Genomic DNA, 21310 nt, shown 5'->3' on the forward strand with positions numbered 1-21310 from the left:
TTTTTTTTTTTTTTTTTTTTTTTTTTTTTTTTTTTTTTGAGACGGAGGAGTCTCGCTCTGTCGCCCAGGCTGGAGTGCAATGGCGCGATCTCGGCTCACTGCAAGCTCCGCCTCCCGGGTTTACACCATTCTTCTGCCTCAGCCTCCCGAGTAGCTGGGACTACAGGCGCCCGCCATCTCGCCCGGCTAGTTTTTTGTATTTTATAGTAGAGACGGGGTTTCACCGTGTAGACCAGGATGGTCTCGATCTCCTGACCTCGTGATCCACCCGTCTCGGCCTCCCAAAGTGCTGGGATTACAGGCTTGAGCCACCGCGCCCGGCCTATTTTCTTTTTTAAAAACTTATTTATTCATCATTTTATCTACCTCTAGTATCTCGGAAAAGGAAAGCCAAGAACTGGGAAGATGAAGACTTTTATGACAGTGATGATGACACATTTCTTGATCGGACTGGCCTGGTTGAGAAGAAGCGTCTGAACAGAATGAAGAAGGCTGGCAAGATTGATGAGAAGCCAGAGACCTTTGAATCATTGGCAAGTTTTATTTATGGAAGTAGCTGTGGTATTTAATAGTTTAATTTCTAATAAAATAATGTATTATTTAAATGTGTTTTATGATAATTACAATTTTTAAAGTAGTAGCATTGAAATCTGATACTGAAGTATAACTTTTGTGGTCTGTTAATTTAATGGTAACAAACAACTAGTCTTATCCAAGTTGTTTGAAAAAAATTTGGCTTGCTGCTAGATACTTTCCTCCAGGATATTGATCCATTAATTAACATTCTTTGGATATGATATTACCTCTCTCAAAGAGAAAGGAAAAAGTTCCAAGTTAGGGCATTCTGAGGTGAAACTGACTTTAGCCTTCTGGCAGTCAAGAGAATTCAAAGGAATTTTGAAGAATGTAGTATGGTAATATGTAGTCTGAAACAGTATATTATCAGGAAATTATCACAAGGTGACATGTGTTAATGGGTAGGTAACAGACAATAATAGGTAGGTAATAGGCTTCCTATTTGACTACAAAAAAACATAAGATTAATAATGCAGAGCTTGACCAGAGTATGGGGAAGTGGACTCTTAATTGGTGCGAATGTACAATACAGCCTTTTAAGTGATCAATCCTACGACATCTGTCAACATTAAAAATGTATTGATTCAGCAATTGCACTTCAAGGAATTTCTTACAGGTATTAATTTATAGTAGAATTCAGAACTTAAAACATTACCCAACATCTATCCTTTCGATTTATGTGAAAACCAATACCTTGAGCTCTTTCTTCTGAGTAAAATAAAATCTGAGTTATTCATTCTGTTTAATTCTGTGTTTTTAAATTCAGAAATAAATTAAATTTGGATTTAACACATAAAAAGTGTTAACTCCAGGCTAGGCATGGTGGCTCATGCGTAATCCCAGCACTTTGGGAGGCCAAGGCAAGTGGATCACCTGAGGTCAGGAGTTCAAGACCAGCCTGACCAATATGGTGAAACCCCATCTCTACTAAAAAAAAAAAATACAAAAATTAGACAGGTGTGGTGGCGTGTGCCTGTAGTCCTAGCTACTCTGGAGACCGAGACAGAAGAATTGCTTGAACGTGGGAGGCGGAGGTTGCAGTGAGTTGAGATCATGCCATTGCACTCCAGCCTGGGTGACAGTGCGAGACTCCATCTCCAAAAAAAAAAAAAGCGTTAACTCGGGCCAGGTGTAGTGGCTCACACCTGTAATCCCAGCACTTTGAGAGGCTGAGGCAGGCTGATCACGAGGTCAAGAGATTGAGACCATCCTGGCCAACATGGTGAAACCCTGTCTCTACTACTAAAAATACGAAAATTATTTGAGTGTGGTGGCATGCACCTGTAGTCCCAGCTACTCAGGAGGCTGAGGCAGGAGAATCGCTTGAACCCGGGAGGCAGAGGTGGCAGTGAGCCGAGATTGCACCACTGCACTCTAGTGTGGCGACAGAGCGAGATTCCATCTGAAAAAAAAAAAATAAAGCATTAACTCCATAAGTAGCAGTTTAACTGGACTTTTGAGTTATTCTTCTTAAAACTTCTAGTAACAATAATGAAAACAGGAGGATGATAAGGAAACAGTTTGAAAGAAGAAAAACTTTTTAACCCTGTTGATTTGGGTGTTACAGGTTGCAAAATTAAATGATGCTGAAAGGGAGCTTTCTGAAATTTCTGAGAGATTGAAAGCCTCAAGCCAAGGTAAGTTTTTCATCAAATATTTATTATTATACCATATATAGTGCTCTGTGCTAGGCACTGGGGCTACATTAGTTAATAAGAAATACCATACAGAATATGGAGCCTTTCAAAAGAGCAACATACCGTTTTAGAACTAGAAAGAACGTTGTAAATAATTTGGTTTAACCTCTTTATTTAATAATTGAGGGGAATGAAACCCATTGAGACAAAATGACTTCCCAAAGTCTCATGGTTATAACCTGTTCCTTATTCCTGTTGCTAGTGATGTCCTCTGTCCAGTTTTATGTTAGTGACTATTTTATGGAAACTTTGGCTGAATTTTAAAATATTTGGGATCATCTTTCTAAACATGTGTTTTTTTTTTTTCTTGGACAGTTCTATCAGAGTCTCCATCTCAGGATTCTTTAGATGCGTTCATGTCAGAAATGAAATCAGGCAGTACATTAGATGGTGTGTCCCGGAAGAAACTTCACCTGAGAACTTTTGAACTGAGAAAAGAACAACAGAGACTTAAAGGGTTAATAAAAATTGTAAAGCCAGCAGAGATTCCAGAACTAAAAAAGTAAGTCTTAGTTATATTTGGAATTCTAAATAAGTATGGTAACATAGATAACATTTTCAATTATCGCTTTATCTTAAATAATCATTATATAATACAAATGTAATACAAGAAACGCTTTATTTTTTTTTTTTTTTTTTTTTTTTTGAGGCAGAGTCTCGCTCTGTCGCCCAGACTGGAGTGCAGTGGCCGGATCTCAGCTCACTGCAAACTCCGCCTCCCGGGTTCACGCCATTCTACTGCCTCAGCCTCCCGAGTAGCTGGGACTACAGGCGCTCGCCACCTCGTCCGGCTAGTTTTTTGTATTTTTTAGTAGAGACGGGGTTTCACTGTGTTAGCCAGGATGGTCTCGATCTCCTGACCTCGTGATCCGCCCGTCTCCGCCTCCCAAAGTGCTGGGATTACAGGCTTGAGCCACCGCGCCCGGCCAAGAAACGCTTTAAAGCACAGAAGGCAGTGGTTTCATAGAATAACTGAAAACTTGTTTCATATTTGTGAAATACAGTCTGATAGAGGATTTTCTGAGAAAACTATATTGATTTCTGATACATTGGAAGGTTCTGAAGTTTTTTTTTTACTTAATCTTTTAGTGTAGAATAAACTCCTTTAAAAAGCATCATGCACAAAAAGCTCATTTATCTAATATGAAAAGACCTCTGAAGCTGAGTGTAGTGGCTCACGCCTGTAATCCTAGCACTTTGGGAGGTTGAAGCAGGCAGATCACTTTCAAGACCAGCCTGGGTGATACAGCCCAACCCTATCTCTACAAAAAATAAAAACATTAGCCAGCCATGTTGGAGCACATCTGTGATCCCAGCTACTTGGGAAAGCCGAGGTAGAAGGATTGCTTGAGCCCCGGAGTTCGAGGCTACAGTGAGCTGTGATCGTGCCATTGTACTCCAGCATGGGTGACAGAGGAAGTTCCTATCTCAAAAAAAATTAAATTATTAATAAAAAGACCTCTGAATGATAAGTAGACAGCCAACCACCCAGGAGAAAAATTGGTAAAGGATGTGTACTCACAGGCCACAGAAACAGAAATACAAATAGCATCTTTTATACAAAGATGCTCAACTTCATGATCATGAGAGAAATACAATACTACAACCTAATACCTTTTTTTTTTTTTTTATGAGATAGGGTCTCACTCTGTCACCCAGACTGGAGTGCAGTGGCACAGTGACAGCTCACTGCAGTCTTGACCTCCTGGGACCAAGTGATTCTCCTGCCTCAACCTCCCAAGTAGCTGGGACCACAGGCATGCCCCACCATACCTGGCTGATTTTAAATTTTTTGTAGAGATGGGGTCTTGCCATGTTGCCCAAGCTGGTCTTGAACTTCTGGCCTCAAGCAATCTGCCAACTTCAGCCTCCCAAAGTGCTGGGATTGCAGGTGTGAGCCACCACACCTGGCCTTAATACCATGTTTATATATGAATTTGATTAAGATTAATTATGATTTTATACTGTGCTGATGAGGCTGACGAAAAGGTACTTTCTTATATTGCTCACTGAAGGACAAATTAGTACATTCTCTATACAAGACAAATTGGCAGTCTCTATCCTGATTACAAATGCACATGCCCTTTGATCTATTTCGTTTCTAGGAATTTGTTCCTCACATACTTAGGAAATGATGTACAGCATTGTTTATATTAATAATAGTAAAAGATTAGAAATCCCCTAAATGTTTATCAAAGGGGATGGATTAAATTATTTATAATATAGATATACAATAGAACACCATATAACTGTTAAAAAAAGAGGCAACTATATGTAAGATATGAAACACTATCAAGATGAGTAACAAAAGCAAGGTGCAGAACGGTGTGTATAACAGGCACTGTCTGTAAAAATGATGGTGGGGGAAGAATACATAGGTAAGTAGGCCATTGCTTATGTTCATAATATCTGTTTAGGTCAGGTTCCCTAAAAACAGACTGAATCGGAGATTCACCTGCAAGTGATTTATTAAGAGAGTGCTCTCTGGAGAAATCTATATGGGAGCGAGGGAAGCAGGAGAGGGCAGGAGAAGAAGCTGGACTAAGATATGGTTTCAGGAGAGCCTAAATGGCACCACAGATGCCATGGAGGCAAGGGGCTTGGGTTTGCATACCCCGTCCTCCCAACCCTTCATTGGTCATAGGCTGCCCATGACTTGGGGGTGGAAGGGACTCACAGTAATTCTGGGAAGGGTGCAGATGTAAACCTTTAGCAGCCGATGTCTGCTGTAGCTGTTTGGACTGATAAAGGGAATCTGGGAGGGATAGCATCTGCTACTGTATCTCTGGAAAGATTAGTTAAAAACTAGTAATACTGATTGCCAATGGGGAAGGCAACTGGGTGGCTGGGGGACAGCAATGGGAGGGAGACTTTTCACAGTATATGTGCTTTATACTTGAGTTTCAAACATGTGAATATACTTTCTATTCTATTCAGATATACTGAATTTTGAAAAGAAAATCCTACACCAAATAGCCGTACCACTTTAGGTCAAAATTTACTGTAATGTAGTTGCAGTTCTAGTTTTAAATAACAAATAACTGGAAAAAGTAAGAATCATATAATAATTTTGTTAGAGTAAAAGTATTTGTTAATAAAGTGGCTGGGGACAGTGGCTCATACCTGTAGTCCTAGCACTTTAGGAGAATGAGTGAGGTGGGAGGATGGCTTGAGTCCAGGAGTTTGTGACCAGCCTGGGCAACATAGTGAGACCCTGTCTCTGCAAAAAATAAAAACTACCAGGCGCGGTGACTCACGCCTATAATCCCAGCACTTTGGGAGGCTGAGACGGGCAGATCACAAGGTCAGGAGATCGAAACCATCCTGGCTAACATGGTGACACCCTGTCTCTACTGAAAATACAAAAAATTAGCCAGGCGTGGTGGCGGGCGCCTGTAGTCCCAGCTACTTGGGAGGCTAAGGCAGGAGAATGGCGTGAACCCGGGAGGTAGAACTTGCAGTGAGCCGAGATCACGCCATTGCACTCCAGCCAGGGCAACAGAGCGAGACTCCATCTCAAAAAAATAATAATAAAATAAAAAATAAAATAAAATAAAAAAATAAAAACTTAGCTGGGTATGGTGGTGCTTGTCTGTAATCCCTGCTACTTGGGAGGCTGAGGTATCACTTGAGCCTGGGAGAGTGAGGTTTCAAGACCCTATCTCAAACAAACAAACAAAAACAACAACAAAAAAATAAAAGCAAATCTCTGCTTTGGAAAATAACAACAACATTTGGGGCAATAATAATAATAATAATAAAATGAAAACGAAATACGTCTCAGCTTCCTCCAGAGCCTCCTTTCCTACTATCAGTCTGTGTGCTTGCCTGGTTTTTCCTCCCTTTCTTATTTTGGATACTGGCCTAGATGTGTATCTTCTTCCTCCTCTTTTCACTTAAGTGTTGAACTTCCAAACTCTCTGCCTCCTACCCTAACCCCTGCAAGCAATCTTGATTGTGATTCCATCTTCTGCTTTTCATCTCCTTTGAGTCAGTCTTAGCTTATCCTCTAGGCCAGCCCAGCTTTTTAATGTAGCTGAAAACATCTCTGTTGCTGTTGCTTCTGTCTTTCTATGCCAGAGCCTTCCTGAGGCCTGTGGGGAAGCGTGTGAAGGATAATGATTTGACGAAATGTCCTTCACAGCCAGGCAGGCAGCATTCTTCTGGTGACCTTAGCAAGGGAATGGGTTTTATCTCTGGTAGGGAGAAAGGGGGTTGAGGCTGGACCCAAGAGTGCTACTAAGGGGGTAAGACTTAGGTAAAAGAAGGCAGTAGTAGCAAGGGGGGCTTCAGGGAGGGCCAGGTAGCCAGCATCTGGTATGGGTGACTGTGAGCCCAGTGTCAGTACTGTCCTTATATTCCAGTTTGCAGGGCTGTCCCATGGTCAATGTGAAGAAAGCATAGGGCTTTCTTTTCGGTCTAGTATGGTTATTCTGGGGTTTCCTCTGTCTCCTCATGCCATATTGTCATTGTCACCTCTGCCTGCTCTGAGTGTCTTGTCAACTCAACTGCCATCCCTTTTGTTTTTGCTCTGTTCTCCCCCTGCCTTTCTAATTTCTACTGTCTTTTCTTTATACCCTTCCTCAGCTTTGCCCTAGTGGGCTTAGCTTTTATAACTATCTACAGCCATTGAGAATGCTGACAATCTCAGCAGCTGCAGTCTCTCACTATCTTTGTCATTACTACACTGGGTATCCTGCATACTCTACCCCAATCCCCATGCACACTTTTTTTTTTTTTTTAAGTGCTCCGAGCTATTGCAGTTAAGTGGGAGCTCCAGATAAGTAAGACACTCTTCAGAGGTTGGTGGGAAATAGGGCTTTACATCATGGATCCATCTCCTGCTGCTTACATATTCTCCTTTGCAAGTGACCTTTGTACTGTAGTCATTTCATGGGTGTGAAGTCATGTAGCATGTTATAAATTACTTGACTAAGGGAGCAGCCTCATCAGGCCCTTAATAGCTCTGTGTCTGTGACAGTTGGCATTGTTCTTGTCCACTCAAAAGCTGTTGGTCTGAATACCTCTTTCTTATTGTTGTATGCTTAGATAATTCATTTTGTGGTAATTTTTATTTTGCCAGAGGTTTCTTTGTCAGTGTCATAGTATTTTTAGATAAAACCTTGGACTCACTGGAATAGATATGTATAATTATTCTTTCTTCCTAGGACTGAAAGTCAGACTACAGGTGCAGAAAACAAAGCTAAAAAGCTTACATTGCCTCTGTTTGGTGCCATGAAAGGAGGAAGCAAATTCAAATTAAAAACTGGAACAATAGGGGTAAGTTGTGAGTCAGGGTGTTAAACTTTTAGCCCTCGAGTTATCCCTGAGCTTATTTTTCTCTTTTCTTTTTTGAAACTACAAATGACTCATTCCATAGTAATGTGAGAAAGGGCTGTGGGCTTGGTATGATCACATCTTTCCCAGAACATGGTTCTTGGATTCTTTTTTTTTTTTTGGAGACAGAGTCTCACTCTATCACCAGGCTGGAGTGCAGTGGCGTGATCTCGGCTGACTGCAACCTGCACCTCCCGGGTTCAAGCGATTCTCCTGCCTCAGCCTCTCGAGTAGCTGGGACTACAGGCGCGCTGCACCACGCCCAGCTAATTTTTGTATTTTTAGTAGAGATGGGATTTCACCATGTTGGCCAGGATGGTCTCCATCTCTTGACCTCATGATCCACCTGCCTTGGCCTCCCAAAATGCTGGGATTATAGGCGTGAGCTACTGTGCCTGGCTGGTTCGTGGATTCTTTTTCTCAACTTAGGGTTATCAAAAATTGATGAATTAATTTATGCCAACCAATTTGCAAGTAAATGGTTTGTAAATTAGAATACTAGTTTATTAATTTCTCATGAATGTTGCATTTAAGAATGGGTCTCCTGCATTAAATGCTTTTCCCCAGGTGGATAGATGTAGTATTCAGACTCACCAACATTTGTTAAGAACATAATGTGTGCACCTGCCTCTGCCATATGATTTTTTTCTTCATTTAATCCTTCCAATACCTTGTGCTGTGTGGGAATTATTACCTCTTACAAATGAGGAAATAGAGTCAGAGAAGTTAAATACCAGATCACACCAGCATTATATAACTAAGCTGGTAATCAGATCTAGGTCTGTCTCTTGAGCTTTATGATTTCCCTGCTATCCTCCAACATATGTCTGTATGTTTTTGCTTTATCTATATTCCTATTCATGGATTCAGTTTTTAAAAGGTTTTCATTACCCCTAAGAGCTGAACCTTGAGTATTAGTTTGCTAGGGCCACCATAACAAAAGACTAGGGATTGGGCAGCTTAAACAACATCAATTTATTTGCTCACAGTTGCCAGCAGGGTTGGTTTCCTCTAAGGCCTCTCCTCTGCTTACCAATGGCTGCCCTCTTTGCTGGCTCTTCAGATGGTCATCCCTCTGTGCACTTGTACCCCTGGTGTCTCTTCTTCTTATAAGGACGCGAGTCATACTGAGTTAGGGCCCCACCCTAATAGTGTCATTTTAATTCAATTTAATTTAATTTACAGTCATATTCTGAGGTACTGAGGGTTGGGACTTCAAACAAGAATTTGGGCGGCAGGGGGACAATTCATCCAAAACACCCTGAATTAGGGTATACTGCCCTCTGGTGGCAGAGGTCTGAAGTCCTAGCTATGTGTTCTTTTTGTTTGTTTTGAGACAGTCTCACACTGTCGCCCAGGCTGCAGTGCAGTGGCGATCTCGGCTCACTGCAACCTCCTCCTCCCGGGTTCAAGCGATTCTCCCACCTCAGCTTCCCGAGTAGCTGGAATTACAGGCACCCGCCACCACACCCAACTAATTTTTTGTATTTTTTTTTAGTAGACACAGGGTTTCACCATGGCCAGGCTGGTCTCGAACTCCTCATCTCGTGATTCACCCACCTTGGCCTCAGTGTGTATTCTGAATGAGTAATAGTTTACCTAACAAGGAGGCTTTTCAATCTGTTTTGGTGGGGACTTAGGTTTTAAGTAGAAAACTTTTTACTAAAAAGCCCTCCTTAGAGAATGTTAGAACTAAGTCCTATATTTAAAAGATAATATAGGCCGGGCACGGTGGCTCATACCTGTTATCCCAGCACTTTGGGAGGCTGAGGTGGGCGGATTGCTTGAGCTCACTAGTCGCGACCAGCCTGGGCAACACGGTGAAACCCCATCTCTACTAAAAATACAAAAATTAGCTGGGCACGGTGGCCCACATGCCTATAACCCCAGCTACTGAGGAGGCTGAGGTAGGAGAATCGCTTGAACTGGGGAGGTAAAGGTTGCAGTGAGCTGAGATCACACCACTGCACTCCAGCCTAGGCTCAGAGCAAGACTGTGTCTCAAAAAAAAAAAAAAGATATAACCAAGATACACTTTGGTTCCTTATTCCATAACCGTGATCAACTTTTTCTAATAAGTACTTTTATTGAATGGCTTTGATTACAATATTTAGCTTTATTCTTTGAGAAATGTCTTCCTCCTTTTCTTCAGGATCTGTTTGACTGATTTACATGCCGTTCCCTTGAAATTACTCTAAGTCTAAAATGAAAAAGCAGCACAAATGACTTATTTCTGATTGTCTGATATATTCCTTAGAAGATTTTGTAATCAATTGAGATCCTTTAGTATCATGAGTTATAACAGGACAGAATTCCTGTAGCTGGCACTCATCTGAAATAACTATTTTAGTTCCTTACAAGCTATTTTCAAGTGTTTTGTATTTAGTAATCTTTGACTCTAGGAAATAATAAAGACACTTGTTTAGGGTCTGTAGAGGGGTAAAATTTCATGTGAAAGTCCCACCTCTAGCAGACTTCTGTGTAGTTCATCAACCTAAAGAGGGTAAACATTCAACACATTTAGACTGACCTCCTTGAAAAGATTTATCTCTTGTTGTCATTAAGTAGAACTACTTGTTCATGGTTTTGTTTCCCTCTTAGAAGTTACCCCCCAAGCGTCCAGAACTCCCTCCAACTCTAATGAGAATGAAAGATGAGCCTGAAGTAGAAGAGGAGGAGGAGGAGGAAGAGGAAGAGGAAGAAGAGAAAGAAAAGGAGGAGCATGAAAAGAAAAAACTGGAGGATGGAAGCCTCAGTAGGCCACAGCCAGAGATAGAGCCAGAAGCAGCAGTGCAGGAAATGAGGCATCCTACAGATCTCACACATTTTAAAGAAACCCAAACCCATGGTAATATCTTTCTTCTCCTTCCTGTGTTGTTCAGTGGGCAATTACATTGATTGTGGATAGGTTTTAGAAAGCAAGGCCAGTTCTTATCTGCACATTTGACTTTGTATGTGATATACTGACTCTGTAGTAAGGAAACATACTTTCTTGGTCTTCTTTCTTTGACCGCCAGTCATTATTTGTCCTCATTGCAAATTAAGGGCAATTATTTCCAATCCATTCCAGAATTACAGAAAATTGAAGGCTATGGAATCTGCAACCATAGCTGCTGTGGAATAATGCCAAGCTGCTGCCACTGTGTGAGTTGGAGGGCAGTGGAATAGGGTAGATGATGCGGCCTGATCAGGTGGTCTCAGGATAAGTCAACCCCTACTCATTTTTTTCTCCATCCCTAAAATGGAGGCCAAAACATAATTGTACCCATTGGACTAAAGTTCTCAAGAAGGATCTTGCTTCATTCATCTTTTTCTGTTTGGAACCTAGCAGAAAACCTGACACATATCCACCTGCCTCAGCAAATAGTTGATGAAAAATGTTGAAAGAATAAATTGATATTCATATAGATATAGATATATACATCAATTCTGTCTTTTCTATAGAGAATATATATATATATATTCTAATTACAAAGGATTATATGTTCATTTTAGAAACTATAGATCATACATGAAAGTCCAAAGGAAAAAAAGAAATCCCCACAATCCCACCCCTAAAGATCATTGTTTATCTTCTTAGTATCCTTCATCCCTTGTCAACTGCAGGGGTTATTTTCCTGCTGGTTGGCCAAACTGGTTAGCAAGATAAAGATCTCAGAAAATAAGGAGTATGAGGAGAAACAATAAAAACTGGCACTGAATATATGGGAATGCATGCGTGTCTACTTCCAAAACAAACCAGACTTGGCTACGTAAAAATGCCAGGCCTGGTACGTAGCCCTTCTCTTGAATCACCTTCATTTGTCTGGGAAACAGAAAAGTTACTGTTTCCTCATCTGTGAGAGGTAAGTATTCTGTATCTGCATTCCCCTTTTCAAAAAGGTGCTTACATGAGCTTGGTCTTTGAGCCGTATATTGTGAGGGTGGATATAAACAGTTCAGCAGGAAGGGAGCAATAAGTATTATAATTTTTTTGTTTAACAGACCAAAGTAAATATGTATGTGTAAAAATAGCTTAGATTTTGAAACTTGGTTTATAAGATTAAATAATTAGTAAATTTGGCCAGGCACAGTGGCTCATGCCTGTAATCCCAGCACTTTGGGAGGCCAAGGCGGGTGGATCACCTGAGGTCAGGAGTTTGAGACCAGGCTCACCAACGTGGTGAGACCCCGTCTCTACTAAAAATACAAAAAAAATTAGCTGGGCATGGTGGTGCATGCCTGTAATCACAGCTACTCGGGAGGGCTCTGAGGCAGGCAGGAGAATTGCTTGAAATCGGCAGACACAAGTTGCAGTGAATTGAGATCGTACCACCGCACTCCAGCCTGGGTGATAGAGTGAGACTCTGTCTCAGAAACAAAACAAAAAAAATTAAATAATTAGTAAATTTGCAGTGATGAGGGATTACCCCAGGCCTTTTTTCCTGTGGTTTATTTTTATTTTTACTTTCATTGAGACAGGGTCTTACTCTGTTACCCAGGTTGGAGTACAGTGGTGTGATCTTGGCTCACTGCAGCCTTGACCTCCCAAGGCACATACCTGTAGAGAAAATAGAGTCATAGGGTCTCCCTATGTTGCCCAGGCTGATCTCAAACTCCTGGCCTCCAGCAGTCCTCTCACCTCAACCTCCCAAAGTGCTGGGATTATAGGTATAAGCCACCATGCCCAGCTTATATATTGCTATTTTATAACCTAGTTTTTTTTTTTCCTATGCCTTAAACTATTCTTTTTAAAATGTGGTTTTGGAGAAGGAGCATAGTGGTTCATCGCATGCATATGCCATAATATATTTAGTCAGCTCTCAGTTGTTAAACATGTAAGTTATTTCTTAATTTTTGCTATTGCAAACATATATATAATAAATTTTGGGTCCAGGCTGGGTGACTCACACCTGTAATCCCAACATTTTGGGAAGCCAAAGTAGGAGAATCACTTGAGCCCAGGAGTTTGAAACCAACCTGGGCAAGATGGTGAAACTCTATTCTACAAAAAAAAAAAAGAAAATTGGCTGGGCATGGTGGTACATGCCTGTAGTCTTAGCTACTCTGGAGGCTGAGGCAGGAGGATCTCTGTAACCCAGGAATTCAAGGCAGCAGTTAGCTATGATTGCACCACTGCACTCCAGCTTGGGCAACAGAGAAAAACGCTGTTTCTAAAATAATAATACATTTTGGTGTTCATCTCTGATTTTTAAAAAAATATGTTTTGGGAGTACAATTTCTAGGCCAAGGAGTATGTACATTTTTGAGGCTTTTGGTAAGTATTGCTAAAAAGTTTCACCTCAACGTTAGCTAGTGTTTTAAGTGGAAAATCGGCAGTCTTCTGTAATATATTTGGAACATATTTATTTAAAACCTTAAGATTAGTTGAAGCTGATGATAATAAAACTGGATGATTATGTACTTAGCTTCTGTTTCTCTTGTTTTTGTTTGTTTGGCTTTCCACCGTGAATTAAATAATGACAATATGCTTTGATACTGCTTTTTATAGAAAACATGTCTCAACTTAGTGAGGAAGAACAGAATAAAGATTATCAAGACAGTAGCGAAACCACTTCATTGTGCGAGGGACCCTCAGGCAAGTAGTACAGCAGCCTTCGTTGCTGCTCTGCACACAGGTGGCTGACTGGTTTCATAAGGGAGGGGTTGGCAGCTGACCTGAAGGCAGCACAGAGAATGGTCCTTCAGTTATGCTGCCACTGGGCCCCTGGACAAAGTTGGAATATAAGAGAGGTTTGTATTTGGTGCCATCCCATTTGCCTTTCTTTTACTCCTCTTCTACCTTCTGGGGTTCCCTCTCCCTGCCCCACAAAGCACCTAATGCCTTGATGCTTCCCTCTGGCTGTGCAAAGCTCTCCACAATTTTACATCTCCCTAAGTCAAATATGTACCTATTATGGGAGTGATTCCAAAACTATCTTAAAAGAAATTGTTAAAAGGACTGCTTTACTCTGGTTTTACCTGTCATGGTTAAACTGTGGACTAGTAAAATCAGCTTCATTTTTTTTTTAATTTGTTCACATAATGTGATTATATTCAAGCTTGTGGAACAGCCTTAGGGTTTAAAAACTAGGATTATTCATCCAGGAAAAATTTTCTCTTAATAGAGTTTTTACAGTAGTAGAAGGAATTGTTGAGAATTACATTGTCATGAGCATCTTTTCTTCAATAATTATAATGTTCTTTTAGGAAGAATTTTTCCTTTTTATTTTACTTATACTGAAAATAGCTATGGCCAGTTTTTTGTTGTTTATTTTTTTGTTTTTCTTAAATTAGCATCAAAGAATGAATATGAGAAAAGCAGAGATGAATTGAAGAAAAAGAAAGCACCTGGTCGAGGCAAAGTAAGTATTTCACTTTTCTTGGAGTAAAAATGAATCCCCTTGTCATGGATCACATCCAGAAGAGTGAATCTTTGGAGACTGACTTAACAGAGTTCGCAGCAGCCTTATCCCCTCTCCTAGAAATCTAGATTCTTTGATTTTTATTTTTGAATTTTCTGTTGTCTTTATCACTCTCTTCCCTATAACTGCTCATATACAAGCATCTCTTATTAGTTTATGAATCTTTATATCCTATTATGCCATATAAAGACATTTGAATAACATACTCTTATTTTGCTCCTTTTATTACACAAAAGGTAGGATGTAATGTACTCCACTCTACATCTGTTTTTTGTATGTTTTATTTATTTATTTATTTAAACCACCCATGGAAATTATTTTGTATCAGTATATTGAGAGTTTCTCACCATATGGAGGACCTTATCTAACCAGTTCCTTATAGAAGGACACTTGGGTTGTTTTTAGTCTTTTATTAAAATAATACTATAATGAACAGTCTTGTATATATATATATAATTTTGTGTGGAAATAGCTCCCAGAAGTGCTAGGTTGTGTCAGGAGGTCCCCAAGATCACTCACAGGTTAGGTAATTCATAAGAGGACTCAGATCTCAGCGTATGATTGTACTTGCCTCTATGATATACTACAGCAAAAGGATACCAGGCACCATCAGCAAAGGGAAAAGTAACCTGGGGCAAAATATGGTGGAAACCTGGCACAGGCTTCCAAGGATATCTTCCAGTAGAGTGACACAGGACATGCTTTATTCCCCTAAGAACAAGTTGTGGCAACACTTGTGAAATGTTGCTAACTAGGGAAGCTCATTAGAGACTCAGTGCCCAGGGTTTTTATTGGGGACTGATCGCGTAGGCATTCCCTGCCTGGTATCTACCAAAATTCAGACTTCCAGAAGGAAAGCAGGTGTTCAGCATGAATCATGTTGTTTGCACAAACAGTTTAGGCACAATAAGCCATTCTTGTCAGTTAGGATGGTAGAAACCTTCCCAAATTCCAGATTCCCAGATGCCAGCCAAGGGCAAACCCTGCAAACAGGTTTTCAAAGGATAGCAGTCAGGTTTGCTCTGTTAACTTTTCTAAACCTTGGCCAAAAGGTAAGTGCCAAATTTCCCTCTCTGGGGGCTATACCATTTAGCAGTCATACCTGCAGTGTGTTAACTGCTCCTTTTAAAGAGTGTCACATAACTCACTGGCTGAAAATTAGCTTGTGATGCTTTATGGAAAAAAGGTTCAGAGAAAATATTCCCCCAAGTAGGTTACTTATGTCAAGATAATTAATAGAAACTGTTCTCTCTTAGTTTTTGTTTGCTAACCGGCATAAGGACAATAATTCTTAGAGTTAAAATTATACCTGTATGTAATTTTTCAAAAATAGCTTTTGGGTTACAAGTGGTTCTTTGGTTACATAGATGAATCATATAGTGATGGAGTCTGAGATTTTAGTGCACCTGTCACCCAAGTAGTGTACATTGTACCCAATATGCAATTTTTTATTCCTCATCCCCTTCCCAGCCTCCTCCTTCTGAGTCTCCAAAGTCCATCATACCACTCTGTATGCCTTTGCATACCCATAGTTTAGCTCCCACTTGTAAGTGAGAACATATGGTAGTTGGTTTTCCACTCCTAAGTTACTTTACTTAAAATAATGGCCTCTAGGTCCAAGTTGCTGTAAAAAAAAATTTATTTTTTATGTTTTTTGTTTTTTGTTTTTCTTTTTTTTGAGACAGGATCTTTCCCTGTCACCCAGGCTGGAGTGCAGTGGTGTGATCATGGCTCACTGCAAACTTCAAGCTGTTGGACTCAAGTGATCCTCCCACCTCAGCCTCCTGAGTAGCTGGGACTACAGTTGTGTGCCACAATGCCCGGCTAATTTTTATGGGTTTTTTTGTAGAAATACATCTTGTTTTGTTGCCCGGGCTGGTCTCAAACTCCTAGCTTGCAGTGATCCTGAGATGTTGGCTTTTATTGAATGCTTTTTCTGCATCTATTGAGATGATCATATGGTTTTTGTTTTTAATTCTGTTTCTGTGATGTGTCGTATTTATTGACTTGCATATGTTAAACCATCCCAGCATCCCTGGGATGAAACCCACTTGATCATGGTGTATTGAATAGGGTGTATTATCTTTCTGATATGCTGTTGGATTCAGTTTACTAGTCTTTCATTGAGGATTTTTGCATCTGTGTTCACTAGGGATATGGGTCTCTAATTTTCTTTTTTATGTTATGTCCTTTCCTAGTTTTTGTATCAGGGCAATATTAGCGTCATAGAATGAGTTAGGGAGGATTCCTTCTTTGTCAATCTTTTGGAATACTTTCGGTAAGATTGGTTCTTCCTTGAATGTCTGGTAGAATCTGACTGTGAATCCATCTGGTCCTGGGCTTTTTTTGTTGTTGGTGGTAATATATTTTATTACTGACTCAATCTCACTGCTTGTTATTGGTCTGTTCAGGATTTCTGTTTCTTCCTGATTGAATCTAGGAGAGTTGTATGTTTCCAGGAATTTATCCATTTCTACTAGATGTTCTAGTTTATGTGCATAAAGGTATTCATAGTAGTCTCAAATGATCTTTTATATTTCTGTGGTGTTGGTTGTAATGTCTCCATTTTCATTTGTAATTGAACTAATATAGAATATCCTTTTCTTGTCTAATCTAGCTAATGATCTATCAATTTAGTTTATCTTTTCAAAACCCCCTTTTTTTTTCATTGATCTTTTGCAATTTCTTTTGTTTCAATTTCATTTAGTTCTGCTCTGATCTTTGTTATTTCTTTTATGCTAGCTTTGGGTTTAATCTGTTTTTTTGGGTTTTTTTTTTGTTTTTTTTTCGAGACAGAGTCTCATTCTGTTGCCCAGGGAGTGCAGTAGTGCAATCTCAGCTCACTACAACCTCTGCCTCCCGGGTTCAAGCAATTTTCCTGCCTCAGCCCTCCTGAATAGCTAGGATTACAGGCGTGCACCACCAAGCCCAGCTAATTTTTGTATTTTGTTAGAAATGGGATTTCACGATGTTGACCAGGCTTATCTCAAACTCCTGGACTCAAGCATTCTGCCCACCCTAGCCTCCCAAAGTGCTGGGATTATAGGCATGAGCCACTGCGCCCAGCCTGGTTTGGTCTGTTCTTGTTCCTCCAGTTCCTTGAGGTGTGACATTAGGTTGTCAATTTGTGATCTTTCAGACTTTCTCTCTCTCTCTCTTTTAAATAGAGATGAGGTCTCACTATGTTATCCAGGCTGGTCTTGAACTCCTGAGCTCAAGCAATCTTCCTGCCTTGGCCTTTCAAAGTGCTGGGGTTATAGGCGTGAATCACCATGCCTGGCTCAAGACTTTTTGATGTACGTATTTAGCACTATAAATTTTTCCTCTTAGCACTGCTTTTGCTGTATCCCAGAGGTTTTGATAACTTGTGTCACTATTATTTATTTTGAAGAATTTTAAAATTTCCAGTGATGTCATTGTTAACCCAAAAATCATTTAGAAGCAGATTGTTTAATTTCCATGTATTTGTGTAGTTTTGAGGGTTCCTTTTCAAGTTGGTTTCTAGTTTTATTCCACTGTGGTCTCACAAGATACTTGATATGATTTCTATTTTTTTAAATTTGAGATTTGTTTTGTGGTCTATCACATGGTCTATCTTGGAGAATATTCCATGCACTGATGAGAAGATTGTATATTCTGCAGTTCTTGAGTAGAATGTTCTGTAACTGTGTTAGTCGATTTGTTCTGGAGTGTAGTATAGGTCCAGTGTTTGTTGACTTTCTGCCTTGATGATCTGTTTACTGTTGTCAATAGAGTGTTTAAGTCTTCCACTATTATTGTGTTGCTGTCTTTCTCTCTTCTTAGATCTGGTAGTAGTTGTTTTATGAATCTGGGAGCTCCAGTTTTAGGTGCATATGTATTTAGGATTATAACGTCTTCTTGTTGGGTTGATCCCTTTTATAGTTATATAATGGCCTTCTTTGTCTTTTTTTTAGCGTTGTTGCTTTAAATTCTGTTTTATTTGATATAAGAATAGCTACTCCTGCTTGCATTTGACTTCCATTTCTGTGGAATATCTTTTTCCACCCCTTTACCTTCAGTCTATAAGAAACCTCGCATGTTAAGTGAGTCTCTTGAAGATGGCAGATATTTGGTTTTATTTATTTATTTATTTATTTTATTTATTTTTGAGATGGAATCTCACTCTGTCGCTCAGGCTGGAGTGCAGTGGTATGATCTCAGCTCACTGTAACCTCCGCCTCCCGGGTTCAAGTGATTCTCCTGCCTCAGCCTCCCAAGTAGCTGGGACTAGAGGCACGCACCACCACACTCAGCTAATTTTTGTATTTTTAGTAGAGATGGAGTTTCGCAACATTAGCCAGACTGGTCTCAAGCTCCTGACCTCAGGTGATCCACCCACCTCAGCCTCCTAAAGTGCTGGGATTACAGGTGTGAACTACTGCGCCCAGCCTGTGACTTTTTTTTTAAGTGGAGCATTTAGACCATTTACATTCAACGTTAATATTGAGATGTGAGGTGCTGTTCCAGTCATCATGTTGATTGTTAACTAGATATTTTTCTTCCTTCATTATATTATTTTTTTATAGGCCCTGTGAGTTTTATGCTTTCAAGAGGTTCTAGTCTGGTGCATGTCAACCTTTTGTTTTAAGATTTAGAACTCCTTTTAGCATTTCTTGTAGGTCTGGTTTGGTAGTGACAAATTCCCTCAGCATTTGCTCGTCTGAAAAAGACTTTATTTCTTTTTCATTCATGAAACTTAGTTTTGCTGGATACAAAATTCTTGGCTAACATTTATTCTGCTTAAGGAGGCTAACAATAGGACCCTAATCCCTTCTACAGTTGTAAGGTTTCTGGAGAGAAATTCTTGTGAATAAAACAATCCATCTTTTCTTTTTAGCTTCCACCAACACTTTCTTCCAAATATCCTGAAGATGACCCAGACTACTGTGTGTGGGTCCCACCTGAAGGTAGATTGTTTTTACTTTTTTTTCCTATAAGGTTCATTTATTTATATTTTTGAATAGGTAATATAGATTTAAGGTTCAAAATAAGAGAGTTACAAGAGTATGTAGTGGTAATTTGTACACCATGTTTGGATCCTTATTCAAACAAACAACCCTTTAAAAAAATTATTAGCCAGTCAGATAATTTTGAACACTACCTGGATATTTGATGATACTAAGAAATTGTTGATTTTTTAGAAGTGTGAATGATGTTGAGTTATGTTTTTCAGAAAAAGTCCTTGTCTTCTAAGAATATATACGGAAGTGTTTACAGATGTAATGTTATCTGGGTTTTACCAAGTCAAAAGAAAGGAAAACAGTTCTGGCTGTGCCTCAGCTACTCAGTTGTTTTCCTCACAAGACAACCAATTGTTGTTAGTTTCTTATGGATACTTATATATAAAATGCTAAGTACAGAGGAGCATCTATAGAAAAAAATTCATAAAAGTTAACCTTCTGGATCAAAGGTATAAACATTTTGAAGATAATATAAATTGCATTCTATAGAGATTATACCAGTTTTATGCTCATACACACACCCTTAAAGCAATGTATGAGATACTTACTTCCTCATATGTTCATCACAGCTTGAGATTTCTAATATATTAGTAACTAATAGAATTTAGTTACTAGAGATGTCTACTTTTTCTATGCTAACAAATGTTAGGGTAGAAGTGAAAAGAGGGCTGTATTTTGAAATTTCATACAAAAAGTAAAATTTCTATCAAAGAATAAACCTTTTTGTCTATTTTACTTTTTGGCCTACTGATATCTGGATATCTTTTCTCTCCTGACTTTGGAAAAGTAAATAATGTATTTCTTTTTTTATATTCTGATCTAGGTCAAAGTGGAGATGGCAGAACTCATCTTAATGACAAGTATGGCTATTGATTGCTTCAGAATCCCAAAAGAAGACCTTGTGGACCATGTGACATGGACTATTTGGGATAATGTATCAAATCAAATAGCCAGAGAAGTTTAGATGATCATTTGTAAGATCTGGTGACTGGCCTTTCCTTCTGTGTTCTTGGCTTCCTAAATTTATCTGCCCATATGATTCTCATGCATTTGATATTTATGTTTAAAAGTGTTTATATATATATGTAAAAAGGGAACCATATGTTTTGAGAATTTGTAAAGTGAGAGACATGATCCTATTAAAATTAGAAGACAAAAATATTCATAATTTTTTTTTTTTTTTAAGAGGGTCTTACTCTGTCACCTAGGCTGGGGTACAGTGGCGCAATCCTAGCTCACTGTAGCCTTGAACTCCTGGGCTCAAGCAATCCTCCCACCTCAGCCTCCCAAGTACCTGGGACTATAGGCATGTACCACCACCACACCTGGCTAATTATTTTATTTAAAGTTTTTGGAGAGATGAAGTCTTGCCATGTTGCCTAGGCTGGTCTTGAACTCCTGGCCTCAAGTGATCCTCCTGCCTCAACCTTCCAAAGCACTGGGACCTAATTTTTTTTTCTTTTTTTCTGAGACAGGGTCTCACTCTGTTGCCTAGAGTGAGTGCAGTGGCATGATCACAGCTTACTGCAGTCCCAACTTCCCAGGCTCAAGTGATTCTCCTGCCTCAGCCTCCTGAGTAGCTGGGACTACAGGTACATGCCACTGTGCCTGGCTCATTTTTATATTTATAGAGATGGGGTCTTGCCATGTTACCCAGGCTGGTCTCAAACTCCTGGGCTCAAGCAGTCCCGCTCTCCTTAGCCTCCTAAAGTGCTAGGATTACAGGCCACTGCCTCCGGGACCTAATGTTGGGACCTTACGTTGATTAAAGGTCACAGCCTCTTTCATTATAACTTAAGGACTATGCTTTTCCTGAGCATTAGGGTGCTTCTGGTGGTTGGGTTGCAGAACTCACTGATATTGCCTCCTCAAGTAACTATTGAAATATGAGGTTATGCTATGGGTGTGATTCTGGGTGTCCCTGTCATTCTTGGTACTAAAAGTAGGTTCACAGCGGGGGACTTCCTACAACCTTAAACTATAATCTTCCTACCAGGTTTGAGAATAGACCCTGACTTATCAGGACAAAGTTAACTATGGCACCACCTTGTGCATTCAGGCACTAGTGCTGATGAAAACTCAGCCTGCTGAATGTCCAGAACTCTGACCAATCAGTTATTCCTTCTCTTGTGGAAGGGTGCAGATAAGGCCATGGAATGAAAAGCTGCATGTATTCTGCCCGTTGTGGGGCTTCTCACCTCTTCGGAGAGGGGAATAGGAAGAATTTCTCTGGAAACAGGAAGAAATGCAAGAAGATGTCTTATTTCCTCCCCTCACCCTCCCCATCATTAGTGCTTCACTTCCATAGAAAGGAA

At 39.8% G+C, this 21310-nt stretch overlaps 1 protein-coding gene across 1 annotated transcript in view; it reads left to right on the forward strand.

Moving 5' to 3' along the window:
• The window catches only part of SLC4A1AP (solute carrier family 4 member 1 adaptor protein), a 32989-nt gene extending 12830 nt beyond the window's left edge, over positions 1-20159 (forward strand). Inside the window, exons 6-14 of the mRNA XM_023217239.1 lie at positions 373-533; positions 2144-2213; positions 2589-2775; positions 7442-7553; positions 10211-10457; positions 13101-13187; positions 13886-13953; positions 18872-18941; positions 19819-20159. Coding sequence (XP_023073007.1) covers positions 373-533; positions 2144-2213; positions 2589-2775; positions 7442-7553; positions 10211-10457; positions 13101-13187; positions 13886-13953; positions 18872-18941; positions 19819-19868 — 1052 coding nt within the window. The 3' untranslated portion in view covers positions 19869-20159. The remainder of the gene's footprint in view (positions 1-372; positions 534-2143; positions 2214-2588; positions 2776-7441; positions 7554-10210; positions 10458-13100; positions 13188-13885; positions 13954-18871; positions 18942-19818) is intronic.
• The last annotated feature ends 1151 nt before the right edge of the window (positions 20160-21310 follow it).

This window comes from Piliocolobus tephrosceles, chromosome 15 (assembly GCF_002776525.5).
Source record: "Piliocolobus tephrosceles isolate RC106 chromosome 15, ASM277652v3, whole genome shotgun sequence".
In the NCBI taxonomy this organism is placed as follows: Eukaryota; Metazoa; Chordata; class Mammalia; order Primates; family Cercopithecidae; genus Piliocolobus; species Piliocolobus tephrosceles.